Source organism: Gastrolobium bilobum, unplaced genomic scaffold (genome assembly GCF_033153095.1).
Source record: "Gastrolobium bilobum isolate Gb01-03AN ecotype WA unplaced genomic scaffold, APGP_CSIRO_Gbil_v1 utg9597, whole genome shotgun sequence".
Taxonomy (NCBI): domain Eukaryota; kingdom Viridiplantae; phylum Streptophyta; class Magnoliopsida; order Fabales; family Fabaceae; genus Gastrolobium; species Gastrolobium bilobum.
The window spans coordinates 22,891-44,208 of record NW_026896540.1 but is presented as its reverse complement, the minus strand read 5'-3'; the positions used below and the strand labels follow the sequence as shown (position 1 = coordinate 44,208).

At 35.6% G+C, this 21,318-nt stretch overlaps 4 protein-coding genes and 1 pseudogene across 4 annotated transcripts; 3 read left to right on the top strand and 2 right to left on the bottom strand.

Moving 5' to 3' along the window:
- The first annotated feature begins 380 nt into the window (after nucleotides 1-380).
- LOC133300350 (protein FAR1-RELATED SEQUENCE 7-like) lies at nucleotides 381-1,331 on the top strand. The gene has a single exon (XM_061499874.1). It carries the CDS (start codon nucleotides 381-383, stop codon nucleotides 1,329-1,331), a length of 951 nt encoding a protein of 316 aa, XP_061355858.1.
- A 500-nt stretch (nucleotides 1,332-1,831) lies between these two features.
- LOC133300349 (protein FAR1-RELATED SEQUENCE 5-like) lies at nucleotides 1,832-2,998 on the top strand. Its single transcript, XM_061499873.1, has 2 exons — nucleotides 1,832-2,680; nucleotides 2,927-2,998. The coding sequence occupies exons 1-2, from the start codon at nucleotides 1,832-1,834 to the stop codon at nucleotides 2,996-2,998; spliced, it is 921 nt and encodes a 306-aa protein (XP_061355857.1).
- A 1,259-nt stretch (nucleotides 2,999-4,257) lies between these two features.
- Nucleotides 4,258-5,452, bottom strand: LOC133300348 (uncharacterized; annotated as a pseudogene).
- Nucleotides 5,453-6,545: 1,093 nt separating this feature from the next.
- Nucleotides 6,546-8,843, top strand: LOC133300347 (UDP-glycosyltransferase 708D1-like). The gene is made up of 2 exons (XM_061499872.1): nucleotides 6,546-7,337; nucleotides 8,165-8,843. The coding sequence occupies exons 1-2, from the start codon at nucleotides 6,595-6,597 to the stop codon at nucleotides 8,841-8,843; spliced, it is 1,422 nt and encodes a 473-aa protein (XP_061355856.1). The 5' UTR covers nucleotides 6,546-6,594.
- A 9,444-nt stretch (nucleotides 8,844-18,287) lies between these two features.
- On the bottom strand, nucleotides 18,288-18,863 carry LOC133300359 (miraculin-like). The gene has a single exon (XM_061499881.1). It carries the CDS (start codon nucleotides 18,861-18,863, stop codon nucleotides 18,288-18,290), a length of 576 nt encoding a protein of 191 aa, XP_061355865.1.
- Between the last annotated feature and the right edge of the window lie 2,455 nt (nucleotides 18,864-21,318).

The window sequence follows — 21,318 nt, the reverse complement described above, 5'->3', positions numbered from 1 at the left end:
TAATGCTGCAATATATAAGATGAAACAAAAATAATCATAACTGATTATACGGAAATCCATATAAAGATAACAAAACTCGAAAAAACAAAAATATAACTTACCTTATCAGATTCACAACCAGATTGAATAACGGTTCCTTGCAGATGTAGCAATTTCACTAGCCTACATCAAAATCAGATCAAGGTCTGATCCATGCTATAAGAACCGAAAATTTTTGCAGATGAAAAGAGTAACATGTTTAACGAATAAAGGAAACTATAGGAGTTTTTTAAATTTTTATATTTAACACAAAAATTATAAAAATTATGATTTTTCATGCATCAAAATTCAATGTAACTCTTGAATTATATTATTTTGAAGATTTAAAATTCTTCTTCATGATGGATTACTATCAAATTGTAACTATTGAAGACATTGATGCAAGTGAAAGTTTAGTATGTGTAGATGATATTGTTGATTTGGAGAAAAACATGAATGAATTTAGAGAAGATGATCTGAGTGAAATCATGGCAATTCAAGATGGTGAATGCGGGGAAGATAATGCATATGAAATTGTGGGACATGTTGATACTGAATTAATGAAGACCCCTATTTTAACTAGAGTTTTTGAGACATCAAAAGAAGCGTATGCTTTTTATAATGCTTACGCAAAAGGTAAGGGGTTCGGAATACGTAAGCAATACCATAACAAGAATGCAATTACCAAACAAGTATATAGGTGGAATTATGTGTGCTCAAAGCAAGGTGTCAAGAGACTAGATGATAAAAGAGTTGATGTTGACAATGTCAAAAGGCGAAGGGATTCAAGGACTAATTGTTTGGCGATGTTACAAGTAAAGTTGGTGGATGGCCTATGGAAAGTGAAGAAATTCAATGATACACACAATCATCCATTGATTAACACTCCAATAAAGGTGAAGAAGTTTCTTTCTCAGAATGAATTTAGACGCTCGGATTTGACAAAATCTGTTGTTTCTAAGCTTTATCAAGAGGGTTTAACATCTTCAAAAATCTCAAAGGTTGTGAGTGCTATGGACAAAGAGGTGAACCTTACTCCTGTTCAAATAAACAATATTATATCTAGCCAACGGAGGAATAATGTGGGGCGAGAATGTCAGGGAATCATCAAACACTTTCAGAGGAAGTTCATGGTTGATGGAGCTTTTTATTTTGATATGCATTTGGCAGAAGATGGAACGCTAAGAAGCATATTCTGGGCAGATGGTAGGTCAAGAGCTGCATACGCTTATTTTGGTGAAGTCCTTGTATTTGACGTGACTTACAAAACAAACAAATTCAAGTTTCCTTTTGTCCCCTTTTGTGGGGGTTAATCACCATGGACAAACAACTTTATTTGTTGCCGCTTTGTTAGAAGATGAAACGGAGGCAACATTTACATGGTTGTTTGAACAATTTTGAATTTGTATGTTTGACAAGTCTCTTGTTGCTATTATCACTGATCAAGACAAAGCTATGGGAAAAGAAATTGCCAAGATATTTCCAGGAGCACGACATCATTTTTGCGCATGGCATATAAAGAAACATGTTATGGAGCATAGTCAAGCACTACGCGCACAATTTAAAGATAGTTTTGATGTTGACTTTCATGCGTGGTATAAAAGCCGAAACATTGATGAGTTTGAGTGCAAATGGGAAATATTGATGACTAAATATGTTATTAAATCAAATAGCTGGCTGGCTAACATGTATATTTCACGTCATCATTGGGCAAAGGCATACTTGAAAGATACATTTTTGGCCAGAATGACCACAAGTGGCCAAAGTGAGAGCATCAATGCATTTTTTTGATGGATATGTCAACTCTAACACAATGTTAAATGGCTTTGTTATCCAATATGACAAAGAAATCAAATCTAGGAGGGATGCAGAAGAAGATGAGGATTTCAAAACTAGAAATACAAAAGCAGTTTTGGAGACTAATCATCTTATTGAAGCAATAGCTGGAGAATGGTACACAAGAAAATTATTTGAAATCTTCAAAAAAGAGTGGAAGGCTGACATGCATAATTGTTTTCATGAAAAGATTGCAATGAAGGAAAACCTTATCACGTATCGGGTGGGATCTCCAGAAGTTGATAAGGAATGGTGGGAAATTGTAGAGTATCATTTGACGGAAAGCTTCACAGCTCATTGTTCGTGTGCAAAGTTTGAGACTATGGGGATTTTGTGTAAACATATTCTATACATTATGAAGAAGAAACAAATAATGACCCTTCCTGAAAAATATATCTTGTCTAGATGGACCATGAATGCAAGTTATAAGGCTGAAAATCTTGTATCCATTCATGATGAAACAAATACTAATGAAATTAGTGCATTATCTTTGTGGTCGATTCAGTTGAAGTGCACTATGGCTATTTCTGAAGCAAGAGATTCTATTTTTGAGATTATAAGGTTTGATGCTATGGTTGCTGAATTTCTACAACAACAGTTGGAAATAAAAAGAAAGAGAGGTGAAGATGAACTAAATGCCCAAACAATTCCACAAGCTTTACTCATTGATGATGTGCGTGATCCCACTCAACCAATCAAAACTAAGGGTCGTCCAAGGATTGCTTCACGAATAAAATCAAGCATGGAGTTGTCAACAAAACAACAAAAAACTTGTAGTTATTGTCAAGGGAAGGGTCATAATAAATCAGGTTGTCAGATGCAAAAGGTACTCATTTTTAATTTGCTATTTATGTTTGTGATTTCCTCTTTAAACTTGATGAAAAATTTGTGAAGTTTCATTTATAGATGGATGTTGCAAGAGAGAAGCAAAAAGAATAGTAGTGATTGCATATATTTTCATGGTTTTATTTTGGTAAGAACTTATTTTTGATGAACAATTTTCATGGTTATATTTTTACCTATAATATTTCAATGTATATTTGTACTTAATATTTTTACATTTATTTTTCAGGACATATTTTGGGGCCCTGTTGGTTTCTTTTGTATATGGACAATACCAGAATTTCACAAGCAGTTTTTGTAGGGCAATGTTGGTTGGAGAAGTAAATACCAAAAGCACTGTGGGTTTCAAATATATGTGAAGTTTTTTTATGTATATACAATCACTATGAGCAGGTGTAAAGAGATATGAACTTTTTGTGACTCCATTTAGATTTGGAGATCAAATGTACAGGGATGAGTTTTTTGTGACTTTGATCATATATGGTAATCATTTGTAAAGTCAATTGCTGATTTTGATTTGTACAAAAGAACTTGCATACTGCAATGTAATCTATCAAAGTTAGAAATGAATGGAGTTGCTCAAATTGCAATTGCTCAAACTGTAATTGCTATTTATCATGCCCATAATGAGTAACAGTGTAATACAATTACAAACATCATCATACATATCACGTAACAATTTGCTTCATGTATTTGTTTAGCCCAAAAAAGGCATTAAATAATTACATTGTTGTTCTAGCAGTATTAACATCAGTAACAAAAGCTGTGTCACTTCCTACACTAGCATCTGATGGTGTGACAGCATTTACACGTGCCTCAACTTCATCCACTTCCCACACGTTGACCAATTAAAGATGAATTATCTGCGCTAGGTATTGCTTCAATCACAGGAGTTGTAGAGGGCTGAGTATGAGAATTGGTTAATGCTACAGGACGTGATCCATTGACAATTGCCTTTTCAACTTGCTCACGGGCCAACTTGCAGTACAAAATTGCAGAAAAGTAATAAGAGTTATAGAATTAGAGGTAGAAAATAACAGAATGAATAATTAACACATCATCATTTTCAGTGGTGGAAACCTTCAGTTCCTCGGGAAGTAATCATTTTGAATCCATCATGATCATGTTGTAGTAATACCTACAGACATTCATTTAATAAAAGAAAAAAATCAGCAATGAAAATGAAGAAAAAAAAGACAAATTAAAGGAATGAAGACCCACTTTCATTGAAGAAATCTGTTTGTAGTTTTAATATTCTCCAAGCAGTTAGTAAAAAATGATATATTCAACCATTACAATGTGAAAAAAATATCATGATGTGTCAAGTGAATATTGAGGATCCTTGATTCGTCAAAAATTAAAATAATACAGCTACTGAAATCCATACTGATGGACAACCCTTCTAAGGAGCATACAAAATATCCCATTTAAGGAGTTTCCAAGGCCTTAAAGCAATAAATGTAAAGTGCCATTAATTGAACACACAACCAAAAGGATCACTAAATAAAAAAGCATCTTTAAACACAGACCCCCCCTCCCCCCAAAAAAAGAAAAAAGTTCTTACCGATCACCAATTTATTTTCCCTGTGTGAAATAGCCAAGGCCAAGTTCTTCAACAATATCATGTTGCTTGTCAGAACTCGGCTGTCCAGAATAATATATAAGCCTGTGGCTATCCATGGTGTTTCCCTTGTGGATAATTAAAAAAATGTTGGTTGAACCTCAGACAACTCTCCTCCAGAACTTTTCACTCTTTTAAATTGGTTCATTTCAATGATGATTATAGATGTTTGTCCATTGAAAAATCATTCCTAATCTTATGAGAGTCCTAACAAACTATATTCCAGACCGACAGTCCTAAAGGCCTGCCAAATACCAAATTCATACAATGACTTGCTCAAAATTCAGTGGTGGTATTAGGATCAAGTTGATAAGGGTTCCATTTTATCTGTATATTAAGACAAACAACAAATTAGGATATGAAATGTAAGACATGTTTGGGCTAAAGACACACACACACACACACACAGAGAGGGAGAGAGAGAGAAATGAGAGTATTAGACCTCAAAGTTGTATTTATCCTTAGAGGCAGCCATGGCTTTGTCTACATTTTTATTGCCAACAAAGCACCATGGGTATACACTATCAGAACTAATATCAATTCGTACAAGTTTCTTTTCAAAGTTGGCACTGGTAGTCTTAGTCATGATCCCAAATTTAGTAAATAAATAAATATCATGTAAGATTGCTATTACAAAGAAGGAAGAATAATCTAGTACCTTAACACCAGTCATATATCTTCTATTGTCCCTAGACAGGTCTATTTTTCTTTTTGAACAATTATCCCAAATTTCATGAAGGTATTTTTTTGCTCAAAAATTAAGGCTGAACTAACAATTTGAAAGGGTAAAAAATCTAGACAATAAAATCTGCATATGTCAACCTTTGCAAAACAAGTTATTAATCTGCATGAAGGTAAATATACAAAATCAACTACACCAACATCAATTATGAGTAACCCCAGTTTCTGAATGATCTAACACGTTGGAAAGTAATAGCAATTCTTGACCCAAACGAATCTCATGGTCAGATTCAGAAACAACACAACAACAACAAAACAAAATAAAAAAAATAAAAACAAATCAAAATCTCAAATGCAAAATAAAAATAAAAAAGCAATCTTTGAGCCAGAACAGTACACAATCAAAAGAAAAAACGAGCATAATTAATTAAGAACAATTATTAGTGAGAAAAGTGTAGTAAGAATACCCATAACGATAGGAGTGTCGGAAAGGTTAGAGAAAGAGGAGAAGCACCAGAGTTCATAAGCTTTGCTAGGTCTAACGTGAATTAGAATTGAAGTTGCTTGATCTTGATTCTTTGATGATAGATAGATAAGTTGAGAAGAGAAACAAGAAGATATTTTTTACTGTCAAATGAGAATAAAAAATGAAAATGAATGGAGGCAGAGATGAGAAATGAGAAATTAAAAGCAAGCGAGACCACGTCGTTTGTTTATTGCAGAAGACAATGCTTTACCTGTAACAGAAAAGTAATAAAGCCCGTGTATATATATATATATATATATATATGTGTGTGTGAAGCCGCAAAAATCAACATATTTCTATCATGTGGCACGTAACCTATACAAAAGCCTGCACACGCTTGCAATGTGTCGTTTATGTTAATGTGCGGCCTGCATTGAAGAATTTTATTTATGGTAGTTAAAATTTTGATTTAAATATATGATTTTATAATTTTACGTTTTGCCTGCATTGAAGAATTTTATTTATGGTAGTTAAAATTTTGATTTAAATATATGATTTTATAATTTTACGTTTTTTTAATCAATACGATTTTATTAAATTTCAAACATTTTTATATTTTTATGATTTTTTTATGTTAGAATATTACGTTTTATAATTTTTTATCCTCTTTCGGATTTTAACTAGGATTTTAACTATCATTTTACTCAATTTGCAAGTCGTTGTCCATGTAACAAAACTTTGGTGTATAATTGGGTACTTTTTTTTTTAAATGTTTCAATTTGGCGATAATTTTTTTTTAAAATGTTGAAATTTTTTTCAAATATAAAAAAAAAAAATGCCTAATTAAATACATCCGATGTAACAAAAATATTTCCGTTGTCCACACTTTAAAGATGCACATCTCCTATTTCTCTTTTAACAATGTGAGTTCTGGCTCAATTATATCCACACGTTAGACCTCCCCTAACCCACTACAATGAAAATAATAGGTGGAGTTGTCATTTCGAGTTCAATAAAAGGAAGTGCTACCGGAAACTGTTACCATGTATGCACATGCACACAGCTGAAATCAAAGCCATTTATTTTTTCACTGAATTAACAACATTCACTATTCACACTCTTGCCCGTGATGTCTGGTTCTGAACCAGTCTCTGTTCATGTGGCTTTTCTTCCAAGTGCTGGCATGGGCCATCTTAACCCATGTCTAAGAACAGCTGCATTGTTTCTTCGCCACGGTTGCAGAGTCACTCTCATTACTCCTAAACCTACCGTCTCTCTCGCTGAGTCAAATCTCATTTCTCGGTTCTGTTCTTCTTTCTCAGACCAAGTCACACAAATAGACTTGAATCTCATCCCTTTGGATCCAACAAGTGTTAATTCCACCGACCCTTTTTGGACTCAGTTTGAAACCATTCGTCGCTCTGTTCATCTTCTGTCTCCTATCTTATCCACACTTTCACCACCTCTCTCTGCTTTCATCTATGATGTGAGCTTGATTTCCCCTTTAGTTCCCGTTACTCAAAACCTCAATTTACCTTGCTACATCTACTTCGTTGCACCAGCTAGAATGTTCTCTTTCTTCGCACACCTTTCGGTTCTTGCTGCATCAAATCCAGGTGAAAATCCAGCTTCATTCATTGGTGATGTTGTTGAAATCCCAGGCATTGCACCAATTGCAAGATCTTCTGTTCCCCCTTTGCTTCTTCAACCTAACAGTCTATTCGAGAGGATATTCATGGAGGACAGCCCCAAACTCACGAAGCTAGATGGGATTTTAATGAACTCGTTTGAAGAACTTGAACCTGAGGCTCTAGCTGCACTTAATGATGGAAGAGTTGTTCAAGGGTTGCCACGTGTTCATGCTGTTGGTCCGTTCATGCCACTGGCGGACCCGGCCATGGGCAAATGTCCGCAAGTGTCCACATAAAATTTTGGATTTTTTTTTTTTTTTTTTTTTTAGCTTTGTAGGTATTTATTTGTATGTTGATTCAATATTTATATTAGGAGTAAATATCATTTTAAGTTTCTAATAAAAAACATGGTCCCCACTTTAGTCTCTTATCAAAAATTAGTCTCGAGGTCTCTACGAAATTCAAAGTGAATCAATTTAGTTAAAATCGTGGTTCCTCACTAATTCAAAAAAGACCTACATTAGTTACTCAAAAAGACTAAAATGAGTTCACTTTAAATTTCATAAGGACTAGGTAACTATTTTTTTTTATAATAGACTAAAGTGAGTACCGAATTTTTTGTTGGAGACCAAAAATGATATTTATTCTTATATTAGTTAGCAACGTACGGAGATGATTAAAATAACGTAGCAACGCTCTCTTCCTCCCCTACCATGTACCCATTCTCACGCTCTCTTCATCTCCTTTGTTTCCTTTCTAGACAAGGCCTTCAGTGTGATTTTGCTTGTCTTCTGTACAAATAGTGTTGACTTTTTTATTCACCACTATAAAATACAATAGAATGATGATGTATGGATGTACTTAAGTATATTTTCATATTTGTTTTGGAGGATTGGTAAGATTTAAGAGAAAAAATGATGGGTCAAAATATTGCATGCAGCTTGTTATGGAAGCAACTAGATTATGAGCGAGTTTAAGCGTTAACTTAAACTTTTTTTACAAAAAAAATTTGGGAGCACCCGCCACTAAATGTGCGGACATAAACAAATTTTTCTGGGTCCGCCACTGGTTCATGCCGTGTGAGTTTGAGAAGAATGTGGATGAAGAAAGTTCCATGAGTTCAATTTTGAAGTGGTTTGATGATCAAAATTCAGGGTCGGTTGTATATGTTTGCTTAGGGAACAGGACATTGACAAGGAGGGAGCAAATAAAAGATTTGGCTAATGGGTTAATATCATGTGGGTATAGGTTTTTGTGGGTGGTGAAGTTGAAGGTAGTTGATAGGGAAGATGACGAAGATTTGGAGGATGTGTTGGGGAATGAGTTGATGATGAAGGTGAAGGAAAAGGGTCTTGTTGTGAAGACATTTGTTGATCAAATGGAGATTTTGGGTCACCCTGGGGTTGGAGGGTTTGTGAATCATGGTGGGTGGAACTCTTTAATGGAAGCTGTGTGGCATGGAGTGCCTATTCTGTCATGGGCACAAAATGGGGATCAGAAGATAGCTTCAGAGGTGGTGAAGATGAGTGGGGTGGGGATTTGGCCAGAGGAGTGGGGTTGGGGAGTAGAGGTGGTGGTGAAAGGGGAGGACATTGCTAAGGCAATTGAAAAGATGATGAACAATGAATCTTTGAGGATTAGAGCTGCAGAAATGAAGAAAGCAGCTAGGAATGCTGCTGGCGTTGGTGGGAGTTCTGAGGTTATAATTAAGAGACAAATTGAGGAGTGGAAGAGGAATGTTCAATGAAGGCATTTGAGGATTGCTATATATGTCTCTAGTACTTATTATGGCTAATCAGTTTGTGGGTTCATATTTTCAATTTGGCAAAGAGGAACTTTCTATTTCTTGCCCGTTTGATGTTGATTGCCAGTTTGTTATCTATCCACGATGATTATCAAATAAATTTATTAAGCGCGGCGTATATTGAGTCTGGCCCAGACCCGACCTTTCAGAAAAAATAGAGTAGGCTTAGGTTTATAAAAAACTTTTTTTTTTTTTATAACATTAAGGGGCGAAGCCCCAAACAAAAACAAACAAACAACCAGAAACAAAAAATAACTATCCAGGGTCTATATCCCTACAAGAGGAGATTCCCTGAAGATCGTGATCAAATAACTGAGCAAGGTGAAACGGCATAATTCTATGACTCCAGAATCCAGTATCTTTGTGAAGAGCAGACTTGGCTAACCAATCTGCACAGGAATTAGCTTCTCTTGGAATATGAGAAAACGTTACCTCCCAATCCTGACCGATGAGTGCTTGTATCTTAGCCACTATACGAGGCTGACAAGCTGCATTGCAATCAGCAAGCAAAGAGAATACTTCAGAAGCATCTCCTTCTAGTTCCACCTTCTTAAATCCCAGTTGCCAAACCAATTTCAGACCTTTTAGAGTTCCCCAAAGCTCCACCATTAAAGGAGTGCAAGCACCAATATGATACTCAAAGCCTCCCAACCAAGAGCCATCATCAGATTTGATAATCCCACCACAAGTAGCCACCTCAGTATTCCTTTCAACTGCCCCATCAATATTAATCTTCACCCAATTTAGCCTTGGAGGTTTCCATAAACTCATACGAGTTGGATGAATGCTAGTAGTAGCCATAGCCTTCCTACCCATGCAATTACGAACTTCCTCTATATACATAGCAATTATGTGCGTTCCATGGGTTGGATGCTTGAAGTTAGTATCATGGACACTTTTGTTCCTCCATCCCCAAATGAACCAGCAAGAGATAAAAAAGACATCACGCCAATCATCTGAATTACTTTGATTCCAAGCTTTTGAGATATTATTTTCAACCCAATCTCTAAGATCCAAGCTGTAGAATAAGCTTTGCCGATTAGCTGAAACCAGAGAATTCCAAACACTTCTAGCATGCTTACAATCTCTTAGAACATGGAGATTTGTTTCCAACTCACCAGGACACATTTTACAATGACCAGATTCCCCTCTCCATCTAGATGTACGGTCTTTAGTAAGAAGGCGGCCTTGCATTATGATCCACATACAAGATTTAACACGTTGAGGCCCATGCCATTTCCATATGGTAGTCCAAGAATTTTTCAACGGCATGAGAAGGAAACCAAGCATGTTATAATACGCGGTTTTAACTAAAGAGCAGCCAACCTTTTGATTTCTCCAAATAATGCGGTCATTTCCATCCGATGCGCTAGGAATGAGAGCAGCTTGGATCCTTGCAACAGCTTGATCATTGAGATATTGACGAATATAAGGAAAGTTCCATTGACCAGTATTGTTGTTCACGAATGCACTAACAGGGAGATTCAACTCCAAACCTGTTGGAGTACGAGTAGCCAGAGAGGCAAGACACTCAGTTAAACCCAACCAATTGTCTGTCCAAAATAATGCATCATTACCGTCTCCAATCTCCCAATGCATTGCTTGAAGAAAAGATGGCCAAACACTACACAGATTTTTCCAGAAGTATGAGTCATATGCTTTATGATTTACTTCCCTCCGAAGATCCAAACCTCTCTTATATTTACTTGTTACAACTCGAACCCACAATGAATCGGGCGAAGTAAGAATCGTCCATGCAAGCTTATGAAAGAAAGCCATATTTTGGACACGAAGGTTAATCACCCCTAAGCCACCCATGCTCTTAGGCTTGCAAATATTATCCCATGCAACCAAATGAGATCTCCTTTGACCATTTTATCACCCCAAATAAAGGCACGCTGCAACTTCTCTATTTCATCACAAATGGCTACAGGAAGCAGACTGTGTTGCATTTGAAATATAGGAGTTGCTGAAATAACGGAGTTGGAAAGAGTAATTCGACCGGCAAAAGATAAGACCTGGTTACTCCAACCAGATAACTTGTGCCTAATTCTTGCAACAACATCAGCATAATGGTCTTTGGTTACTCGACCATGTTTCATCATGGACCCAAGATATCTCCCTATATTGTGAGTTTGCTTGAAGCCACACACATTTGTCAAGCCCAGCCTACAGTTTTGTAGGCAGGCCTATTTAATTTATTAAAATAAAATAATAAAATAATATTTATTTTATGTGGCAAAGACTAATGACATTCTCTTGTAGACTTTATTTCAGCATCCAGTAATTGTATTTTTCTTATTTTTTCCATTTCTTTGACTCTATTCGTCTATGATATACATTCTAGAGCTGGGGTATTATGTTGACTCTTTCTTGTTTGTCATTTTTTTCTTATGAGAAGTACTAGTGCATGCATGAATGGAACTTTTTTTGCTCTATACAATTATTTTTTTTGCTTAGTATCTACAGTGGAAGGCCTACAAGGCCTGTAGGCCATGTCAGACTTTTTTATTTTAAAAAATGGGCCGGGCTTGACCTACAAATAAAGCCTTTAATTGGCCAGTAGGCCAGATAGACTGAATTTTTTTTGACGTAAACTTGGGCCAATAAGATCAAAGCTCGGCCCAGCCCAGCCCATTTACACCCCTAGATGAAACGTACCATCTTGCACGAGAAAACAGTAAAGTAAGAGAGAGAGAAATCTCCATTGCATTTTAGACAAAAGTCGGGAGTCAATACAGTGAAAATAACCCAAAATTAACATTCAATAAAATAAGGGATTTATAATTTTATGCTACAGACACAAACCAATTATGTGTCCACTAATTAAAAAAAGAAAGGATGGGGATTTCGATGGATCAATAGAAAGGAAATCAATTCATAAAATAATCTGATAAACAAAGACGAACTATGGTTACAGTAAACTAACTCAGTAAATTAGTTAGAGTTCAAGATAACGCCAACTCTATCAAACCAATTTTGGATTGACTTTTAAAAAAAAAATTATGAATTATTTCTTTTTAAAGAAATTTTTTTAAAAGTTAAAGTTATTTTGTGTTTAGATGCAATATTTAAAAAGTATCTTTTTAGTAAAAATATCATTTGGATGTTAAAATAAAAAAACACTTTTAAAGAATAAAATTATTATTGTGCCCTTAAAAAAATCATTTTTTCCCAAAAAATCCCCCTTCCCCAGTCACCCTAACCCTAATTTTTTTTTCTATTCTTCAAAACAGTCAGCCGTCGGCCGTCCCCTGCCAGCGTCTTTATCCACTGTCGACGTCTTGCCTTCACCTCCCCAATCGCAGTGCCGCTAGCACCTGTCGCACGTCCACCCCTGTCTCTCCGCTCATCGCTATTGAAAACATTGCATAAATCAAAATCATTCACACAAACAGTAGCACACAATGCTTCAATTCAACCGACAAACAGAACATATCAGGGATCAAAATGCCCTATCACCTTCAACATGGCTTTTCAATTTTGTTACATTTTCTCTCTCTCACTCGACCTTCCACTTCCACACTCCACTAGGTCCACATGCCAAAGGAAACAATGGCATTGAATAGAAATTCAACTGCTTCTTCAGATTATTCCTTTCGTTTTTTCCAATCAATGTTTTTAGGTGGTTTTAAGGAAAGCAAATAAAAAATGCTCATCAAAGATTCCACTATTCTTTGTTTTATATACAGATAAAAGAAAGAGAAAAAAAACAATAGCAGCAAAGAAGAGAGAGGTGGTGAAAGAAATGAAAAAAAAATGAAAATGAATGAAAGAGAAGAGAGAGAATAATACCGAGAAAAGAATAGAGCAGTGGTGAAGGAATGGAAAGAGGGGAGAAGAGAAAAATTGAAGGCTGAAATGAGGAAGAAGAACGTTGCGACTCAGATGGATCTCAAAGAGAGTTGGATAAAATTGGAAAGTATAACTTTTGAATTGCTTTTGGCTTCTGCTTTTTTCAAAAGTTAAAATTTTTAACTTCTCAAAAAAGTTAAATTATGGCTTTTTGGCTGGCTTTTGCTTTTATTAAAAGTCACATCCAAACAAGTTCAAAATTTCCAAAAGCAGCTTCTGCAGGGAAAGAAGCCCATCTAAATGCAATCTTAATATATTTTCTAACTATAGTGTTATAATGATAATCATGACTGCTTGTCGGGTCGAGAGGGGCTCTAGGATATTCCAGGAGTAAATTTAACGCGAGGAGCAATTAATTAAATGAGGAGCAACTCTACCCAAGATGCGCAAGCGCACACGTCGAGCAATATAGGGTTTTCAAATAGCCCTAGATTATCGTTCTCGGGAACAAGTGTAAAAGTTGCGTTTAAAAAGGAAACAATTAAAATTAAACAAGATGAAGAGCAATAAAAGCAATCGTTCTCGGTTGGAATTCTCCAAAGAGCACTTTCTACTATCTAGTTAAACAGAGTCAACCAATCTAAGTAGCTGAATGCTGGGAGTGGTTCTTAACCTTCATTGAACAACAAGAATATTAAAATCTCATTAAACAGTAAAGTTCATCCAGTTAAGAGTAATGATGCAAAGGTCAATGTTACCGGAAAACACTTAGAGCAATTATGTGTTTCTTGGATTTTAGTTTTCAGAATATCAATAACTTTAAGAAAGGTAAACATAAGCTAAGAAAGTAGGTTTCTGGTTTGGTATTTTCACCCCTTTGGTTGAACCTGAAACGTTACACGTTTTTCAAACTAAACTATGCTCCTGTCTCCATTACGGTTCATCCAATATAACCTAGAGCAAAGACCTTTTGTTCCAGATCACTCTTGAAGTTTATTGAATTTAAACTCAAGGAGATCATGTTTGCCTTCTCAGAAGAGCTTGACTGAAGAGATCACTAGCAAAAGTGATTTACACATGACAGTGCTCCCCTTTTTGGATATTCCTCTGACTCAGAGCAAAATATCCTAAGACTTCTAATTTCGCTCCACACTACTTTGTGAGGGTTTGATCGACCAAGTGGACCTGGGATGACTTTGCAAACCAAAAGGCATTGTGAAATCAGAACATTAAAACAAGGAACATCTCATAATTCATTAAGGAAAAAATGGTTTCTTTACAAATTCATCTTAAGACAAAGAGGGTTACTTCTACCTCACCCTTAACCTACTTAAGAGAATTAGCTCATAAAGAGCATAACTGCAACTACAAAAGAAAAATGAGAATAAAATGTGTAGATACAAGGTATGTTTTGATGATAACAAAATGGCAACAACAAAAAGAGAAAAGCCTTGATCAAGAGCAAAAAGCATCAACCATATGTGGATATTGAATATGTATGATGTAACCACACAAGAAGAATAATGTCATACCAAAGTGGCAAGATCATTGGATCAAGAGCAATAAGAAATAATTAGAAGAGCAACACCAAGATCGAAGACAACTAACTATGGACAACATCTAAGAGAAGCTCAATATCATAACCATGGTGAAAAATGATCAAAACCAACAAAGTGTCAAGCAGTGTCATATCCAACAAGTCAAAGCATCAAGTTCAAGAAAAGATCCAAGATACAAGATATGAAGCTAAGTCTAAAATCATATTTAGAATATATCTTTATGACTTAGAATATATGTGAGGGTATATGATTGATTGCATTACATGAGCTCAAAGTTTTTCTCAAAGTAAACATGTTTTTCAAATTGCATAATCAAGATGTTTTTCAAACATGTTTTTCAAATCCATGGAAAAGATACTTGACATATTTTATAAATTCAAAACATATTTATCAAGTCAAGATCTTTCACAAAAAGTGGTTGGAAGCAAGCTAGAAAACATTTGAACTTAGAATTTATTGCTTAAATTCGCTGCTGCCTTCAATGCAATTTTTTGTATCCAAGATGATGGATTTAGATTTTGTGTTCTTCATAAAAGTTGTAGATCTCTTTTTTTATCTTTCCAAAGAGACCAAGATCACATCAATCAGACAAGTATAACTCAAATTATAGCCAAAATATGGAACAATATTTTTGTTGTCAAGTTGGAAATCAATTACCAATGCGACAGATCTCAACGGCTAGTTTTTCAAAAGTGATCCCAACGGCTATAAATAACTATAAAACTGCTAGTTTTTCAAATGAGATCCCAACGGCTATAAACGGCTAGTTTTCCAACGGCTAGTTTCGAACAGCTACTTTTCCAACGGCTATAAACAGCTAGTTTTCAATGGAAACACTATAAATACATTCCTTATGACCCTAAAACATGCATCACCATTCATACACATCTTAAGGATGACTTGAGAGCTTCTACACTATCACTTGCATATTCGTTCGTATCTTTCAAAGATAAAAAATATTTGAGCTCATATCTTGAAAATCCATATACCAATAGTGCTTCAAGTTGTATACCCACACTTTGAGAGTGTATATTCATTTCCAAATATTTTCTTCCTTGTATTCTTGAGTTGAAAGGGTTGTGAGACCCATTGTTTGAAAGGTCACCAAATTCCTAAGTAAATTTGAAATGAAAAATTGTAAGGCATCAAGAGCCCAAAGTCTTGAAAGGTATCAAAGAACCTAAAGTCTTGGAAGATTATAAGGTTACCAAGTACCCGTAAACTTGGAGATTGAAAGGTATCCAAGAACCCGAAGTCTTGGAAGATTGTAAAGGTTTGTCAAGCACCCGTGAAGCTTGACCATTAGTGAAAGAGTTGATCGAGCGGCTTCAGTCTGGACGTAGGTCACAAGTGGTGGTGACCGAACCAGGATATATTGTGTTTGCAATTCTCTAAACTCTAAACTCTTTATTTTTAGCACTTTAATTGCTTCTCTGATATCTTGTATGTGCTAGTATAAGTTCTATAATTGTGATATATTATATATTATGGATTGTCTGAATATATTGATTACCTTTCTACATATTAAAGTTTGCTTGAAATGATTATTTAGAAACTAGAAGAGGGCTTTTGCGAAAATCTTGTAATACTCAATTCACCCCCCTCTTGAGTATGGAAGCCACATTCCTAACAAAATGTTCTGAAAATTCTAAGACGTCCGGTTGAAGATGATCCTCCTGGTCCAGATCTCCTTTCCTTTTATTTGAGGCTTTTGCTTTCAATCTCAGCCGCCCCATGAATCTCCGGCCCAACTTTCCTCAAATCCTCTCCAATCACAGCGTTGCTCCTTGCCAAAGCATCCCTATTGCAGTTGTGGTCCCCTCATTCCTTTCATTCCTTTTGCACGAAATCTACACAGTGAGGACGCACTCCCACATTCTCTGCTGAAGCTGACGTGGAGGCGCTCAATTGGCTGTTTTTCCTGCGATGTACTGTAGCGCGCTTTCCTGTCTCCCTTTGGTGCTGCATTTTAACGTTTCTTCCAAGTTTCTCCTTCGTTTTAGTGGGCTCTCTTTGGCTGGGCTTCAAGATTCCTGCATAGACAATTCGATCCATTAAAATCATAAAGGAAAGAATCATATCGAATTGCTCCAGTACTGCCTTAATTCCCATATTAAGTATTGCTCCAACCCAAAATAACAAATGTCTGCTCGTTGTAGAGAAAATGGAAGAAAAGGATGAGTTACACATCAATAATTTGGATCTAAAGAGCTTCAAGACCATCAATGGACCTCAACTTTTGAGGACCATCAATGACCTTTTAATAAAAAGCCATTAGTTAGCTTATGAATGCATAGAATATAAAAGTGAAGTTGGGGTACCACTTATGTAAAATTAAAATATATAAATCAACAATGAAGTTGCAATTATACGAAGGGGGCGAAAATTTTAACAAATCCAAAGTATAAAATTTCAAATAAGAAATAGTTTAACAAATATACTGAATTGATGAATTTAACATAGGTTGTTTCATTGTCATGTGCCCATGTCAACAATGGAAAGCAGGAGAATAACAATCTAAAACCTAAAAACATGCATGCACCAGCAGTCTCAACAAATGCACCCATTAAATAATTTTAATGACAAATGTAATCACAGAACGAAAACATATCCATAAGGAGGGGGAAAAAAGCTCATAGAACCCAAATTAGGCAAGCACCTAAAACTAACATCATAAAGCTCCATAATACCCACATCACTATAGACCCATCTACTTCAATTATCAAGCACCATAAAGCTAAACAAATAAATCCCAGAAATTATAATAAACAGTAATTATTTTATACCCATTTTTTCTTTCACCTTCTGCTGGTTTTTGAGCATCCGAACAGCATAAAACTACCAAAAGATCAAAACTTTACAAAGAGAGAGCGAAAATACTCACAACAGGGAAACTTGTATCAAGCTTCTTCCTCATGGTAACAGATTTTGAGGTGTCAAATGAAGCAAAAGAAGGAGACCTAGAAAGTGAAATCGAACACTTTGAACAAAAACACTCCACCGATCGTCAACAAGATGAAATCAATGCAACCATTTCAGATCCAAAGGGAATACAATGCTAGCTTTGTTAAAGTAACTCAGCAGTCACGGAAAATGAAGTATACTATGTATTTTTTTGGGGGAATAGACATGTTTTTAAATATTATAGGGGGTCATGCCCACCCACGCCTCCCATGTAGGTTCGCCCCTGCTAATAGAGTAGAAGGTGAAAGGGAGTTTTTTTTACCTCACAAGTGTAATTTGCTTTCAATTTTATTTTTTGTTTTTATTTATTTTTTATTAATTTTTTTTGGTGGGGTGGTGGGGGGGGGTGGTGGTGGTTGTGTGTTACAAATTTTCTTTTAAATTTACCTAAGGATTAACTTTTATAAAATATTTATACACAACCATATAATATATAATTGTTTTCAGTAGGAATTCATGATTTCAAACCACGATTAATTGATAATTGAAAAGTTCATTTTTGTTAAAAGTCATGCTTCTAAACCACAATTAATTTATGTTTTTTTTAGGAAATATTTTTCTTATGTTGTTGGAGATAGTTATCTTATGTTAGTGAAACAAAATTATAAAAGGGATCCACAAATAATTGGAGAAAAAAAAAATAGAGATGAAATCCACCTTTGTTATGTGTGTGTAGGAATTTGATTTATCTAGGGTTGAATGAGATAAATATAACTTTTTTTTTTTTGTTTGTTTAATTCTAATGAAACTTAGTGATTCAAACCATATATCCACAAGTTTTCATCGGGTAAACGGGTATCCGGTGTACCCTTATAACCATTGATTGAAAATCAAATGTGCGGACGGTTAAAAAAGAGCAAGAACGATCTTGTTCAAAAAAAAAAAAAAAAAAGAGCTAGAACGATGAACGCAAACTAGAAATTTCAATAGTCTGAATGCATAAAATAACTTGTTTTGTTTATTTATCTTGTCCATGACAAAGGAACACAACTTGAGAAACCTTATATTAAAAGGACAACTAGTGCATTAATACACACTTATTTATTAATATTTAGGTATAAGTGGAGCTTTATGCCTGCTGGAACTTAACCGTAAATGGCACATAACTCAAAGCAAGACGTTTAATATTCTGATCCTGATAAATTCCAATATCACCGCATGGATGATTGCAATCTTTGCACACACTTGGACAGTAAACAAGTTTATAACCATCCTCATACTTCTCAATCTTGAACCAACTTCTAATAGTTTGTGAACCCGGGTTCCCCAAAACACCACCAGTGTCCACAAACCTTTGTCTGGTTGAAGAATTATAATCATCAAGCTTCCACACTGTGTTTGAACAATCTATGTCCGCAGAGGAATAGATATTAAGATCAGTGGATACACGAACAACTCCTTTCTTAGTGTTAACAGGTAGAAACGTCCAAGGTATGCCTTGGAAATCATCTGCAGTAACAACATCAGGACAATCATCACCGCTCTCTGTGAGGGTAATGCCTGGAACAATGTAGTAACTTGCACCAGCTCTTAGCTTCTTCCCTGATGTATCAACCACTTGTTCTGGTGCAGCACCAGTTGCACCAAGCAATGGCTTTGTGGTCAAGGCAATGAGAAGGACCAATGCAAGCAATGTTATCTTCATTGGTTTGTAATTTGTATGCTGTTTTAGTTTTTGTGTTTAAAGTGACTTGTGATAGCGTAAGAGCATGAAAATTTATAGGCATCCGGATCTAATCTATGTACTCATTTCTACCCAAAGTCATGGATTTCAACTCATACAATTTGCCAATAAAGACTCAATTGGTCAATAAGATTTATAATATAATTAAAGTTCACAATACTCGATCTGGGACTGGCATGTTTGGAAGTTTACGAGTGAGGTTTTTGTTTTTTGTTTTTTAGTCACTTAGTACCTAACGTTTTGTATCCTGTTTTCGAGTACGTCTGCTTGGTTTGTTTAGTATGTGTACTGTGAAGTGAAAACAAGCCCATAGATTAATGTTGTCATTTTGTTTATTTAAGCTTTCTATTGCGATATTAACCAACTTGTTCTTTTTCTTTTTTTTTTGTAATGTTTTTTGTTACTTTGTTCTTTTTTTTGTCATTAAATTAAGGTAGTGAGTGGCAAATCTAGTATCAGAGTGTTCTAGACCGGTCACATTGGCTTAGTCGAATGGTCTAGCCATTATAAGGCTCATTTAAAATGCAATTTCTCTATATTCCTAAAGAGAGATTTTAGGCTCTAATTATAGAGGATCTTACTCCCTTGCATTAGTCTCACATGGTGAGACTCACTAGGACAGAAACAATTATATATGATTCATTCTCATTTATCATTGGAGAATCTTTATCACCTATAAATATAGGAAAATAGTTTTCTCATTTTACATAAGAAAATTTTCTCATGCTATACTCACAATACATGAGTGGATTTCATCTTGGCTTTTTTGTCTTCTCATCTTTTTGTGGACCTCAGTCATGTATTGTGAGTGTAGCATGAGAAAATTTTCTCATATAAAATAAGAAAATTAATTCCCATAATTATATCTCTTCAGCCATTAAAGATGCACCTTATACACACACTAATTTCAAAACTGTTACTCTGCCAAAATACTCTCAATTAAAGCCATCATGACCTTAAACATATATCGATCGAACCCCTATTCTCAGCCTTCCTTTGAGACTACTCACGGTAATCCTAGTTGTAAAATCCAGCCTGACTCAGTCGGGTCGATTCAGAATCCGACGAACCGGTTCGGGTCAAGTATTGGACCGGCGATGCATCGACCCAGTCAAACCCGGTCAAAACTCGGACAAAACTGGCCAAACTCGGTGACCCAGTGACCCAATCATTTAAAAAAAATCGAAAAACCAAAATTGTTTTATCTTGTAAAAAAAAATGTAGAACTCATTTTAAGAACTTTTTATAATTTTATTTGCTAGTATACTTTTCTACAATGATCTCAAATTTCACCTTCTAATTCTGAAGCAATTTGTGGAATAATAAATTAAGGAATGTGACATATGTCATTTTTAATGTAGTTGAATTTGAAAAATATGAGTTCGACGTCATTAAGAAATATGTTTACGGGGATTCTGAATTGCAATTTAAATTGATATAGTAATAGCATGCATTCTTATTTAATTATGTTTCTTATTTTTGAGTTTATTTAATGAACCTTGTTTAATTCATTTTAGATATGGAGAACATAATTGAATTTATATGTTTATTTTTATATATATTTTTATATATCTATATATATCTGGATCAACCGATCCGACCAGTGACCCACTGGTTCGACCAGTGATCCAGTAATCCAGTATCCCGACCGGGTCGATGATGCCCAGGTCGGGTTTAATAACACTGCTCTTTACGGAACTTTGATCTATATCACTGCTTCTTTTAGCACTATTATATCAAGATATTTTACCCTTTTAAGAAAAACGTACTTAATATCACCACCTGATCCGGATATAATATAGGCCTAACCAGGACCCAATAAACACATGAAAGCCCAAGCCCATATAGGACCCAGAATAAAGGCATAAAGGGCAGGCACAGACGCGATAACCCTGTCGCGGTACACCAGCGCGATAACCCTATCGCGGCACATCAGCACGATGACCCTATCGCGTCCTACATGGCGTAATACCTCCTCACGTCATGCAGGATGTACTTGTTCCCCACACAACTGGATACCTTCTACAGACAGTAAACTTAAGGGCCAAGGCAACACCACCGCGCCCTCACACCAGTAAACTACGGACAGCTCCAACTCGCTATGACTCTACTACTAGACACCATGGCGGCAAGCTCCTCAACATTTAAACACTGACAGCCACACTATGTTGGGACCAAGGAACCTTTGCCTTCACCATGAAGAAAGGAATCCTACAAGCATACATCTCGACTACTATATAAACATACGTTGTACCACCAAGGTACGATCATCCTTTACGTTCACGATATGAACACCTGCCTCTGATACTGACTTAAGCATCGGAGTGTCTTCGCAGGTACCCCCTCCCATCTGGAGCAACATGAAGGACGAAGGACAAAGAGCTCAGGCTCATCCACCAACAGCAATACCAGGCCC